The sequence below is a fragment of the Chiloscyllium plagiosum genome, chromosome 12, assembly GCF_004010195.1.
Source record: "Chiloscyllium plagiosum isolate BGI_BamShark_2017 chromosome 12, ASM401019v2, whole genome shotgun sequence".
NCBI classification, from domain to species: Eukaryota; Metazoa; Chordata; class Chondrichthyes; order Orectolobiformes; family Hemiscylliidae; genus Chiloscyllium; species Chiloscyllium plagiosum.
In genome coordinates, this window is record NC_057721.1 from 66,863,602 (window position 1) to 66,878,664 (window position 15,063).

The following is a 15,063-nucleotide window of genomic DNA, read 5'->3' on the forward strand; positions in this document are numbered from 1 at the left end:
AGGACCTCCTTTTTAAAATTCTACCTAACTCTCTGTAATTTCCCTTTAGAGTCTCAAACTTTTCCCTTCCAATGTCGTTGGTTCCAATGTGGACAATGACCTCCTGCTGGCCCCTCTCCCCCATGAGAACATTCTGCACCCTCTCTGAGACATCCTTGATCCAGGCACCAGGGAAACAACACACCATTCTGCTTTTTCTCTGCTGGCCACAGAAACGTCTGTCTGTACCTCTGACTACAGAATCCCCTAACACAATTGATCTCTTGGAAGCCGACGTACCCCTCGTTGCATTAGAGCCAGTCTCAATACCAGAAACTTGGCTATGTTATGCAGTTTTCCATCCTTACAGCAACTGGTGAGAAACTAGGTGCTGAGACTTCCTGACATGAAAGTCGGAGCAATTATTTGGTAACTCCAGTTTGCCTCTTGCTCCACTAGACTGACAGTCCCCAGCACCACGGCCTCAGCAGGATAGGAAAGGGTGAGATTGGAGCACGATCATGGTTAGGACTAAACTGTAGGTATGGGGCCAAGGACCTAATGCTAAGAGTTGTAGGCATAATTCTAGATGGGAACGTGTAGGCAATCAGTAGTGTTTGGCTGTTTAGGGAGTGCTAGGAAGAAAGGGACATGGAACTTTGAATGCTATTTCCTCCAAGTGACCAAGGCACAGGGTTGGTACTGACTTTGGATGTCCTAGGACGCTGAAAGATGCCAGCTGCTGGCTTGGCAACTACGAGCTGAAGGGATGGGTAGACAGCATACCCTGGCTGGCCATCACAGCTGGCTACTTCCAAAGATCCATGGGGGCAAGTGTTGGATCTATTAATCATCCATTTATAAATTTACTAATGCTCTGACCAGAGCCAGTAATGCCAGATCACAACATTTCACTTTGATTCCCCATGACAAAGTCATTGTTACAGCGCAGTAGGATTTGGCAACATAGTTGGCTTCTGTCAGGTGCAAGTGTGATAGACAGTACAGACATCACATGAAGAGAATCATATCACAACACTGCTAAGTCCATTCCATCACTGCACGTTTTATCTTTAATAATTGGTACTGGATCTTGGAATTCTGCACCAGGTTCCCTTGGAGCAGCCATGATATCTATATCCTTGTGAGCTGTTATATTCCTACTGCATTTGAGGAGCCAGATGTCTTACAAGGATGGTTACAGGGTGGCACTGTACTTTGTAAACATACCTCTGTTATGTAAACCCTGACTGAAGTAGAGCATGGATACAATGCAACCTATTCTCCAGCCAGGACCATTATGAGGCAGATGATAGGCCTCCTGAAGATCAGCTTCTGCTGCCTAGATCAGTCTATGAGACCTTATGGTGCGCTCTTGTAGAGTGCACTGCATCATCCTTGCTAACTGTGCTGTGCACACCTGGAGCAGGCAAAGTGGGTAAAGATGGAGGCTGATGAGTCAGGAGAGTGAGAGCAGTTTTCTGAGGAGGAAGATGAGGACATTGAACAAGAGAAACATCACCTGCTACATGACAAGAGGCAAGCAGGAGGCTGGGAGCACACCAAGCCAGGCAGCATCAGGAGGGGAGAAGTCAACATTTTGGGTGCAACCCTTTTTCAGGACTGGGGGTGGGTGTAAGGTGAGCTACAGATAAAGTGGGGTGGCGGGGCAGGCTGGTGAGGTGGGGTTAGGTGGAGACAGGCAGAGGGTATGACCTGGTTGGTCAATGTAGGAATGAATTCAGTTGGTGTCTAAGAGGAATGGAAGGGAGGGGGAGGATCTGGGAAGGGAGGCGGGGATTGGGAAGGGACGCTAATTGAAACTGGAGAACTCAGTGTTGAGTCATCCAGGCTGTAGGTTGCCCAGGCGGAAGATGAGGTGTTGTTCATCGAATTTGTGGTCTGATTCGCTGTGGCAATGGGGGAAGCCAAAGATGGTCATGTTGGAAAGGGAGTGGGAAGGGAAATTAAAATGGTTGGTGATTGGGAGGCCTGGTCGCCCCCTGTGGGCCCGGTTGAGATTCTCAATGAAACGTTCTCTTAGTTTATGTTCTGTCTCCACGATGTGGAGAAGACTATATCAGGAGCACCTGATACAGTAAACTAGTTTGGAGGAGAATTAGGTGAACCTATCTCACCTGGAAGGACTGTTTGGGGCTCTGGATGGCAGTGAGAGGGGTGGTGTGCTGGCAGGTTTTGCATCCTTTCCAGTTGTAGGGAAAGGTATCTAGGGGTTCAGGGGGGCTCGGCGTGGAGAGTGGCGCAAACCAAGGACTGTCGAAGGGAGTGGTCCTTAAGGAAAGCAGAGAAGGGTGGGGAGGGGAAGACATCCTTGGTGATGGGGTCTAGTTGGAATTGGCAGAAGTATTTAAGGATGATGTGTTGGATACGGTGACTGGTGGGGTAGTAGGTGAGAACAAGGGTCACTCTCTCTTTATTGTTTATAGAGTGCGGGTGTTTAGAGCAGTGGAACAAGGAATGGAGGTGGTGCAGTGGAGGGCTGTCTGGATGACAGAGGGAGGTAAAGCACATTTGTTCCTCCAATTGGATGTCTCTAACAAGACAGAAGGCAACAGCATCTGGCTCTATAAACCAGATAGTAATTAATTGACAGCTAATTCCAGTAGATTAATTTTAAAACTGTTGGTGATCAAAAGGCAAGTGATGTTTATGTTCAGACAGGGAAATCCATATTTTGTTTGTTTGTGCTTTGATCACTTTTTGCTGTTAGTGAATAAAAATGAATGGTTTGAATCATTTGAAGGCACGTCCTTTGTAAGTAGTCTAACTAGATCATAAGGCTGCTCTCTGTCATAGGCCTAAGGGTTACCATACTTCAGACAAGGGGAGAGGTCGAGAAGGAGAGTCCTTCCCAGTAACCTCATTGATAGTCCTACGGTGAACATGATAAAATGCCAGTGGACACCAGAGAAAAAGTCACATGACAATAGCATGAGAAAACCCATGAGGTCTCACAGCCTGTTGTTCACATATAGGGAAGGATCGAGAACCAGACTCGTCCTAATGAGATGTGTGTAAGTCGTGATGATATAACTGATGATATGACTCTGATGTCAGTAAGAGAAGATGCCAGGAACAAGCATGTGAAGAGAGAAGTCTTGGACACCACATTAGAGAGCTTGTGCTGATAACTTGTTTTGTACAGATGTAAATATAGAAGTATAACGGTGCATGAAGATTAAAGAACCTTAGTTAAGAGTTAAGGAAAAGTAGCCTCAAGGACTGTTTATATGCAGACACTAGAGATACTCCAGAGCAGGATCTCAATGTGCAGTTAGCAGTATTATCTCAAAGCACAAAGAGCACCAATTTAAAACAAATGACAAAAATCAAAGGCAACATGAAGAACCTCTTTAACAATGGTTATTACCTTTAATACACTGTCTAAGTGTGTGGTGGAAACAGATTCAATTCTGGATTCCAAAAGGGAATCAGGGAATTACCCAAACAGAAAAAAAAACATGCAGGGCTATCATAAAAAGACAAGAGCATGAGACAAGCTGAGTTCTGAAGAAGGGTCACGGGCCCAAAACATTAACTGTGATTTCTCTCCACAGATGCTGCCAGACCTACAGTTTCTATTTTTGTTTGATTTCCAGCATCTGCAGTTCTTTCAGTTTTTATTTAGACTAGCTGAGTTGATGTTGTAGACAGCAACAATGGATTCAATGGGCTGAATGGTCTTCTATGCTGAAATCATTCTGTGATTCCATATCAAGCAGCATAGCCTGCTGATGTTTTTATCAGATCTCACCATTTTTAACTTCCTTTGATCATGATCCATTGTAACATCATTATGAGATTTATGCTTCAGTAAGAATGTACTACCAGTTATTCCAGATAGTCCATAACTGTTTGTTTGAACCTGCGCACTCTTCATGATTATTTATCGGCCTTGGCTAACTTGACACTGTGGAACTGCAATGTCAGAATTTCAGAATGTTCCAGTTTTGTCAGTGTATTTTTCTTACTTGGAGATAAATAATCATGAATAACCAGCATGGCAAAGCAGTGAAACATGTCTTATTTAAGGGAGGTTGGCGTGGAAACATCCTGCTGGAGTTTGTTATCTGAAATGAAATGCCATGGATTCCTCCTACATGATGTGAGCGTTCTAATATGAGCTAGTATATATATCTATTAACTGGCATGATTGAGATATATATTTTTAATCTCAGGGAGATATTTTTAAACATTCATTATCAGGCACTTGTCAGATTTCGAAGTCAGATTCCATTAGACCTTACTGCTGTTATTTTAATGACTATAATAAGCGCTGTTTGATTAATCAATCTGTGCTCTATGTCTTACTGTTTTTTTCTACCATACTGGATTTTTACAGTATAATGCTGAAACGATTCAGTAGGCTGCTACAATATGGTGAGTAGATAATTATGCTTCAAAGTTAACAATTGGCTGACCATACAAGAATTACCAGATGAAAATGATAAAGTCTAACATAATTCTAAATTTGAAAATAGATTCCACTTGTTATGTAAGCCAAATTTATAGAAGTGTAATTAGGATCAATTTCCATGAGAGTTTTCCTATTCTTCTGCAGTAACTTTGATGGACGAACTGTGGACTTACATACTGTGTAAATATTCCCCTGATTGTGGGTCATTTTGGTGGAAAGGATCTGGAAACCTCTGAAAATGGAATGGAACCCAGTCATGCCATTTGGAATGTGGCAAAAGAAGTGATGATTAATAATAAAAAGTTGACTTGTCTTAAATGAAAAAGAAAGCAGTGCAACAAAAAGTGACATTAGGTGATCATGTGCCAAATGGTGCTACGTAGTCAGTAGAGATACTACATGTGCTTTTTGTTTCAGTTTTTACCAAGTGGGAGTCAAGTAACTTAATTGATCTGAAAAGGGAGATGGGAATTATTACAGAGGGATCTAATAAATTTATTCATATTACTACTAGCTTGGAACGTGACGCAGGCTATAGAAGGACAATGAAGAATTGTAAGGTAGAAGTTTTGCCTCTTTATTTGTCTAATTTTGTACCTACGATTTGTAACTAGGTACTTTGCACCTAGGATGGTGCCATTTTTGGCAATATTGTACACATTTCACTGTACTCCTATACTTTTGTACTTGAGTACATGTGATAATGAAACCTAATTCAAATTCTGATGTACAGGAATCCCACAGATCAGATCAGTTGCATCAGTGAAAGCAAAGGAAGTGAAAGGAGGAAATTACAGGAACTCTGACACATTTACCAGAAAATACTGAACTTAACATGGTGACCACGAGCATGGCAGCTATTACTTATATATTTTTCAGAAAAGTTAGCAAATTTAACCCCAGAAAACAGCAGACTGCTGAGGTTTTTTGCCCATTCTAGGTGAAATTGTGGAAACTTTTTTTAGGAACATGAATTGTTATAGAAATAAAATCTTACAAGACATCCAGTATCGAACTTGAAAAATTTTGCCAATCCAATTAATTGTATTTCTTTGAGGATGACACAAAGTAACATCATAAGACTATAACATATTTGTAATTCATTAAAGCCTGGGCTTCAAGTCTACCTCTATAACCACTGACTCTCTTGTTAATCTAGAATCTATCTAATTCAGCCTTAAAAATGTTCAAAAGCCTATGTCAACTGCTTTCCAAACAAGAGAACTTCTGAGAGAAAGGTTTTCTCCTCTGACTCTTAAATGAGAAATTCCCTGCTTTTAAACTGTGTTCCCTAATTCTGATATCTCCCACAAGGGAAAAATTCCTCTCAGCATCCACCCTGTCAAGTTCCCTCAAGATCCTCAATAAGTTCATTTTTCATTTTCCTAAACTCCAATGGATACAAGCCACAAGTTCCAAACTTACCTAGTCAGATAATCTTTTTAATCCTATGACTCAGTTGAGTGAATCTTCCCCGAACTGCTTCAAATTGGTTGGAGGATTTGAGCTATAGGGAGAGGCTGAACAGGCTGGGGCTGTTTTCCCTGGAGTGTCGGAGGCTGAGGGGTGACCTTATAGAGGTTTACAAAATTATGAGGGGCATGGATAGGGTAAGTAGGCAAAGTCTTTTCCCTGGGGTTGGGGAGTCCAGAAATAGAGGGCATCGGTTTAGGGTGAGAGGGGAAAGATATAAAAGAGACCTACGGGGCAACCTTTTCACATAGAGAGTGGTATGTGTATGGAATGAGCTGCCAGAGAAAGTGGTGGAGGATGGTACAACTGCGACATTTAAGAGGCATTTTGATGGGTATATGAATAGGAAGGGTTTGGAGGGATATGGGCTGGGTGCTGGCAGATGGGACTAGATTGAGTTGGGATATCTGGTCGGCATGGACTGTTTGGACCGAAGGGTCTGTTTCTATGCTGTACATCTCTATGACTCTAAATTCAATTGGATTCTTAAGTATGGAGAGCAACATTGTGCACAGCATTTCAGATCAATGTCTTGGACAACTATAATGAAACTTCTCTATTTTTATAATGCATTTCCCTTTAAATAAATGACAGTGTTCTATTTGCCTTCCTAACACTTATTGTACTTACACATCAACCTATTGTGATTTGTGTACCAGGACTCTCAGTTGACACTATATCACAAAATTCTGCAATATTTCTTTTTAAATAATAGTTTCCTGATTTTCCGGAAAAAGCAAAGAAGTTTATATTTTCTCACATTATACTCATACATTACGAAAAGCCTGTCTCTTTTTCTGCTGAAGCCATTGGAGTAACCGTGAGGAATTAAAAGGAAATGACTTCTACCAAAGCTAAGAATCGCCTATTGCATCTCTGTAGCTACAGACATTCCAGCCTATCAAGTACTTGGCTCCATCACTTCCTGCTGGCCTTGCTCATGGTTTAATCTGGCAAAATCCAGTTAATCCAGGAAACTAGGGTTGACAGTTACTGCCAGAGTCTGTGATGAAAGGTGTAGTTAATTGCCGTTTTGCATGTGTTAATAATAGACTCGTCCATCCTATGGGAATATCCTCTGTACTCATTTACTCGCTCAAATTAAATGCAGAAGCTGATGGATTCCTGCCAACTTCTCAACTTGCCTGCACTTTCTTGATGTTTGAATTCCCTGCAATCACAAACCCCCTCTGACACTGGCAAGCTAACATTTACCCATGCAAGAGTTTGATAGCATGGCAGAAATTTAATAAGTTGTCCCTTATCTGCCATGCATTAGCATTGTACTTTGTTTATAAGGCACAGATTGCTATAGGATTTCTTTTAAGCCTTGGGAACTAGCTCAACCTTCTCAAAAAGTATATATATGTGCACACCATTAGGTCTCTCTATCCCTGTCATGTTGTCCAAATTAATGCTGTGTCATTATTTCATATTCACTACCTCCTTGTTTCCTCCAAAAAAGTTTAATTTCTAAAGATTTACTGATAACAACGGTAAAATATAGATCCAGACTTATTTAGAAAGTGGTAGTGCACAGCAATGAAGATTCTACCTTATGCCATGATAGTCTTTTCTTGCATCCTATAGTAATCGGTTCTTAACCTGTTTAGTAGATTGAACTGGGATAATTTATCATTTATTCTCATGCCGTAACACTAATTAAAGTAATTTTTCTGTAATTGATTGCTGAGGATTTATTGTAACCAAAGAGTTTCTGGCTGTTAGTCTTGGGGCTAAATACAAGACTTGATTTTGCCGTGATAATGTTGATGAATGGGTGAATTAATTAAATGGATGAAAAGCCATACTGTAAATAGAATATCTCAGTGTCTGACTGCCTTACTAACATTCTCACTATTAATCTGTCAGTTAAATTATTCCTAAACAAAAGGATTGGTAATATGATACTGCTCGCATGTATGTGAAGCCAAAGATAACTACTGTTATTGTTTTGTTATTACATAACCTATTTATTGATATTATAATACAGTAGCGAGATTACATCAAAGCTCAACAATTCGGTTAACGCTGATTGCTTCTGCTTTGACGTGGCACAGAATGCAGTTAACACCCAAAAATGAATGGCTTAAGGCTTGTGGCAGTTAAGAATTGTAAAATATCTGAACCCTAACCCCAACCCACCACCAACATCTTCCAATTCCATTGAAGGGAGGCCAGGAGCACCATCATTTTAAAAGACAAAGCTGTGTGCCTCCTTTCTATCCCAAGAAGCCCAACTTTCCTGCGTCTTGGAAAACCAAGGAATTGGACAAGGTGTGTGAAGTTGGATCTAGGAATTTAAGTGCCATTCTCTGCATTCACACAGCCTCCATTAAAACTCTCAACCCATAGCCTTCAAGTTGCAACCACCCATACTCCACCCAGGCCTCCCACGCCATTAGTTCTTGCCTGAGCCCTCCAACATCCCTTACCAACCTCTGCGACTGCAGTGGAGCAGCTCTCCCTACTGCCAACAATTCCAGGATCCTCTCCAATGACTGGGGTGGAGTCTTCCCCACCAGTTTGGACTCAGACTTAGTCCTTCAGCCTCTCCTCTGGTGTTCCTGGCCCTACTACACCAAACTAGATCAGGTTGGCTTCTTGCTGGTACATGTGTCAGTGATGTCACACACATGCTGTCAGTTTCCACAGTATGCAAGTTAACCTTGACTTACTGGCTTCCTTTTTGTTTTTCCTATGTACTCCCAATAGGTTAAAAGGTTTTTCTAACAAAAAAACTCTTCCCGCAGAGCTTTCTTTATATACTCCATATGTTTCTCCTGTTCCTATAGATTACTTATCCAAAGTTTTGCGTCGTCATACAGAGCAAGCTTGTGATGGTGGCCACCTAAACCTATATTGCCCTCGAGGTACAACAATAAGTATACAGTCAGCATTCTATGGACGTAAAGTGCCAAGTTCCCTCTTGTGTCCTGGTTCACATCCCAGAAGTAGAGTGGAAGAAAATCTAAACTGCACAGCACCAACCACTTTACAGGTACAGCAAGAATTTTATTTTTTTTACTGTCCTAACAATAAAATGTAAAATGACAGTAAGAACAACAATTGTGCAATTTTATCATTAGATGATGTTAATAATGGTCATCGTTTCCCAATTATACTCTTCTTGAATCATACAATTTTAGCACCTGCTACAACTATTAGAATAGTTGCATTTCAACTGAATCAAGATTCATAAGCCATCAAAGGTTTGTCTGGAAATTGCAAAGTTTATTGATTTTTTTAACTAACTTTTAGTTTGCCCCACAAATCTGATGCATATACAATGGTTTGGCAAAGGACTATCCTTTCTAACATGCAGTTCCAACTTTAGGCTTCAGTATATTTTATCATATCATATTGACAATTACCAGTTTCTTTAGTCCATGGTAATTGTCTGAAATGTGGTACCTTTTAATAATAATAAATGAATATCTTCCACTACTTGAAAGTGCCTAAGATGTTTCACTACTCCAAATGAGGGCCTCACCTAATAATGCAGCAATTGCAACTAAATTATAGAAACCTACCTCTGAGCAAAGAAGCCTGAGTTTAAATCCCACCTGCTGTAAAAATGTATAATGTCATCTCTGAACAAGTTGATTGGGAAAATATGAACATCCAATGTTTTATGAAGCTGTTCATCTGCGCTCGATTGAAGAACTATCATGGTACACATAAACATAAGCAAAACCAAGAACTGTGGATGCTGGAATCTGAAACAAAAACAGAAGTTGCTGTAGAAACTCGGCAGGTCTGGCAGCATCAGTGGAGAGAAAGCAGAAAGAACACAGCTTCTGAAGAAGGGTCACTTGCCTTGAAATGTTAACTCTGCGTTTGTCTAACAATTTCTATTTGTGTATCATTATATACAGTTGATCTCCAGAAAAATTGACTTGCAACAGAGATTCAGTGTGATATTGCCAGAGATAATACATCACAGTTCTGAAAACAAACCTGAAAACTATTTTTTCTGCAGCTGTGATGGTTGATAGAGATCTTCAAAACTATTTTGAGATATGTTAAGATAAATGTTGAACAAAAGGTGCATTTCACCTCAGAGCCTGTGCTCGTGCCTCGTGATGGTTGCAAATATTTTACCATCTCTCAAAGAATGAAGGAAATCTGGATTGGTGGGTATAAGTCATAAAGGGTATGGATATGCACAAACTCAAATCTGCATAAAATGCAGTTTTTCTATCTCTCTAATTCTCCTATGTATACACGCTTTTTAAAAATTCTTTCATGGGATGTGGCAACATTGACAAGTTCATCATTTATTATTTATCCCAAATTGCCCTTGATAAGATAAATCACCTTCTTCAATTGCTGCAATGTGATAGGTACACCCACAATATTGGTGAGGATGGAGTTCCAAAATTTTGGCTCATTGACAGAGCAGGAACGATGATGTAGTTCCAAGTCAGGATGTTGTGTGACTTGGTGGGGAACTTGGAGGCTGGATACTCAAGCATCAGGTGCCATTGTATTTCTAGATGGTAGAGACTGCAGCTTTGCAAGGTGCTGTTGGAGGAGCTTTAGCAAGTTACTGGGATGCGTCATTATTGATGGTACACACTGCTGCCATTGTGCTTCAAGGTGAAGGGGCCAAATGTTGAAGATGGTGAATGGGGTCTCAATCAAATGAACTACCCTGTCATGAGTGGATTGATGTTCTTAATTATATGCGGATGTTCAAACAGAAATGAAGAGTTAGATTTCACTGCAGTTTCAGGACTGTCCTGAAGCAAAAATTGCAAAAAAAAATTACAATGAGCAGAAAATGTGCAATTCTCATCTCTGTTTCTGTCTCTAACTATTTTCACCACATTAGGAAAGGTATCAATTGGGAATTCCACGTGCTGCTTCTTCAAAGCTGCTGGAATCATTCTGACAGTAAACATTTCAGAACTTAATTTTCAGTGAGATGGCCATAGTTTGGAAACCTTACTGTAGCATATCTGCGGGTTAGATTAGATACAGAAAGAATTTCAAATGTGAGTACAAGTCATGTTGCCTCTTTTGTAGTTTATCATGAAACGATGTTTATTAAAATGAGTAATGATAGTGCTGTGATTAGAAAGAATAAATGACCACTAAGTGATGTCTTTTGTCGAGTTAGACCTAGCGGTCAGTTAGCTTAGCTTGCTGAATGGCTGGTTTGCAATGCACAGTGATGCCAGCAGTGAGGGTTTGATTCAAGTACCAGCTGAAGTCACCAAGAAGATTCTGCCTTCTCAACCTTACCCCTTGCCTGAGATATGGTGACCCTCACGTTAAAGTCGCCTCCCTCTAATGTGACAGTAGCCCTGCAGGACTATAGCAACTTCTGACAATTGGAAAGCTGTCAAGTAGGAGAACAATATTGTAAAAGCAGAAGAGTCTTCAGATGCATTAAAATAAATTTCCACTGGATAAAGTATTATTCTGCATTGTAAAATATTAAAAGGCTAACCTAGTTTGAGAGGAATAACAACTTGTTTAAATTATGCTATTAGCTATTATTAAGACCTGTGTGACTATTTGAAAATATTGACAGATTCCTGAGCTTTCATTCACTTTGTGCAGAACGACTTAACTATCTGTTTGGCTGTTTGCAAATTGTGAAGTAAGTAACAGTTCTTGGCTTCCTTCAAAGTGATAATGGATTCTGTACTGCAAGGTTTATTTCTGAAATTTTCCAGGTTAAAGTGAGTTTTAATTGACAGCTTGGCTGCCTTCCAAAGCACTAATGAACATTATATATGTACTTGTACTGGGAATATGAATTTGATGCTTCTGACACATTTCTGACTCTTTTTAAATAATTAATGAAAAGTATGCATTGCTGGCCAGATCAACTATTATTGCCCAACCCTAGTTGCCCTTACGAAGGTAGTGGTGAGCTGCCTTCTTGTACTGCTGCAATCTGTTTAGTGAAGGTACACCCACAGTGTGGCTAGGGAGACATTCCAGGATTTTGACCCAGGCATACTGAAGGAAGCAATTGTTCAAGGACAATAAAGGGTTCCAAGTTATTTCTCAAGATAGTTATTTATTTTGACAAATTTATGAGATTTTTAAAGTAGACAAAATTTTAATGCCTATAAAACTGTTGTTTGTTTGTTTTAACAGATTTAGGAGCTTTTCAAAGATTTCTGTATGTTCTTGAGGACCTATGAATCATCTATAACGTGGTTATGGTGTGAAGGATATGCAGAGGGGATATAAAACAGCTTTCCTGCTAACTTTCTTTTCTTCTGCGTGGACCTCCAAGGTTGGACACAGCAACCACTTCTGAGACAGGAAGTCAGTGCTGTGATTGGTGTTGGTATGGCAATCACTGTGCACAGACCCTTGAAGTAGCTGCACTTGCATAGAGGTTAGAGCGAAGGTTAATGAAAAGTGAGTGGATTGGGGTGAAAAGAGTGACAGGGTCGGAAGTTGAGGGGCACAGAAATGAAAGGAGGGAAGGGGTAGGGATAATGGGTGAGAGTGAGAGATGCTTTGCATCAATTGGTTGAACTAGGCCAATGTTTCTGTGGATGGAGGCTGGCCTTTTAAGGGAACTGCCTTAGCATCAGCCTCCTCTGTCTCAAGGAGAGGCAATGGCCTACTGGTGTTATAGCTGGAATGTTAATCTAGAGAGGAGAAAGTGAGGTCTGCAGATGCTAGAGATCAGAGCCGGGCATAGACGATTCTCCTGTTCCCTGGATGCTGCCTGACCTGCTGCGCTTTTCCAGCAACACATCTCCGGCTGTTAATCTAGAGACCTAAGTAATGTTCTGGGGAACTCGGTTCGAATTCTGCCACGGCAGGTAATGGAATTTGAATTCAGTAAGCTCTACAATTCTATCTAATGATGACCATGATGGTTGAAGGGAAAAGCCTATCGGTTCACTAATGTCCTTTAGAGAAGGAAACTGCCATCCTTATCTGGTTTGGCCCTCGTGTGACTCCAGACCAACATCAACGTGATTCTTCACTAACATCTGGGTTATTCGGGATGTGCCATAAATACTGCCCGAGTTAGCAACGCCCTCATCCTGAGAATGAATTTTTAAAAAACTGTTGGATAATGACATTGAGAAAACCCTGACTTCCAGATTCCTGTCTCCATGTTGAAAATCCATGTCATGAGTGCATGTTTACATTAGTTTTTCTTTAAAAATATTATGTAGTAGAAATCACTGGTGTCACCTTTTCATAAAGATCTACCTTTTATGGTTTTTATTCTCATGCCAGAGCTTGGGGAGGAATTCATCTGTAAAGTGAAGTAGAGCAGAAATTTATATACCACCAATCTCATGCTCCCTGGCATTGAGATGAACAGGAATTGGCAAGTAGATAAAACTTAGTCTTGGACTAATAGCTGTTGTCTGGGAGAACTCAGTGAGAAGCCAGTGACCACATTCCATTCCATTCAGTGTTGCATAGCTGGGAAAATGTTAGTTTATGTTGGGGAGCGAGAGAGAGAGAGACTGGATACTAAAATAGCCAAGGAGAGCAAAAGCAAATTAGAGAAGCAAGAGGGTATGTGTTAGACATGAACAGTGAATCCAGATCGGATTTGTTTTGGACTGATAACGGCTTAGTCAAATAGAGACACCCAAATGGATTCAGCTACTTGGAGGAACATAGATATTTGGAACAAATGAAGGATGGAGGCTGAGCAGGAGAATATTAAAGTCAAACCAAAGAGGAAGTTAAAATTATGACTACCATATGTAATTTTAATGATGTTCCTCTTTTCTTCAATGTAAATATAGTAATCACACTCAAGAAACAACAATGTGAGTTCTTAATTTGAAGTTAAGACCATCTGCAGGTATTATTCACTTGGAGGCCAAGATTATACCTCTGATTTCTTCGCCACCTATTTGCAGACTGATTACAAATCATGCAGCAAATATTCCATCCTGTCATGGTGGTAACTATGGATAGTAATTTAAGATATGATCCCTTAATGGTATATCATATCACAGCAGCTTCATAGGGACCTAAATAATCCATAGCATCTGAATTTGCTTGGAACAATTGACAGTATTACAGACATTTTGCCATCTTGCAGAGTTACATCTGTTCTTAAAATGACTTTTTGATTTGTACTTGGACTTTCTTTGAGTTAATTTTGTTGCAAGCATTACAAAAAGTTTTCACATATTTGGTAAAAATGCTGGTCAACCAAAGCGATGTTTAGCCATCATAATTATTGCCAAAGTACACTCTCTAGAATATTGTCTAATGTTGACTGCAGATTCTAAGCATTTCTGTTCTTTGTTCAAAAGTTTTTAAAAAGTTCTTAATGCATTTGGTTTTTAAAGCTATTTAGATCACACTTTCAATCTAATAGTGTTTCATGGGCTTGTGCTTTCAGATAATTCTCTTTATTCCTGAACTCTGTCTCTTTGCTTTCATTCTTGCCAGAAAATACTGGACGAATGCCAGGATCAGCAATCCTGCCAGCTTCTTGTCAATAGACGTGTTTTTGGACTTGACCCTTGTCCAGGCACCAGCAAATACCTCCTTGTGTCCTACAAATGCAAGCCAAGTAAGTAATACATCCACACTTAATGAATGCATATTTTCTGGATCAAGCTCTCTGTTTGAGTTACATAGGGTGGCAAGCAAAATTGTATAATTAGGTATAAATATTTGATGTGATCTACCTTATAATGATAACAAAATCATATCTTATTTATAGCCAATTTGTACAAATCCATCTAATTTGGCCCTTGACGTCACTTTGTAATTCAGATTTAACTATTATTAATATCTGTGAGCCAATACAATGACATCTGTTTTCATTTGTTAATTCACTTCCATTTTGTCTTGTTCCAGTAGAAGTCCGAAAGAAAGGACACTGGTCAGCAACTTAACACTAAAGTGTTGTAGTCTTTTCTCCCACTGTGTTCCCATTCCAAATGCATGTCTCAACCTGTTCTCAGTGGGGAGGTGGAAAGGTTTGGAATGTGGCCCTCGCCACAGCAATAGCATCCAAGAGCAGATGGTAGAAAGAGTGATTCAAATAGAAAGAGTTTAGTCAGTCAACATCAGTTTTCCATTTCAGCAGGATAGCATTCGTATTCCTAAATGTGGCAAGCATAGGTGCCAGTTTTTAATGATTGTAGGCAAAATAAGACATTATGTCCAATGATTTTTTTTCTTGTTTTAGCTTCTGAACTATTAGT

The 15,063-nt window shown here is 40.0% G+C and overlaps 1 protein-coding gene across 4 annotated transcripts in view; it reads left to right on the forward strand.

The window, feature by feature from the left end:
- The window catches only part of LOC122555375 (protein eva-1 homolog C-like), a 145,182-nt gene that overhangs the window by 63,187 nt on the left and 66,932 nt on the right, over positions 1-15,063 (forward strand). For all 4 annotated transcript variants that reach the window (XM_043701325.1, XM_043701326.1, XM_043701324.1 and 1 more), the window contains 2 exons: positions 8,686-8,891; positions 14,300-14,423. In XM_043701325.1, the coding sequence (XP_043557260.1) occupies positions 8,686-8,891; positions 14,300-14,423 (330 nt within the window). The remainder of the gene's footprint in view (positions 1-8,685; positions 8,892-14,299; positions 14,424-15,063) is intronic.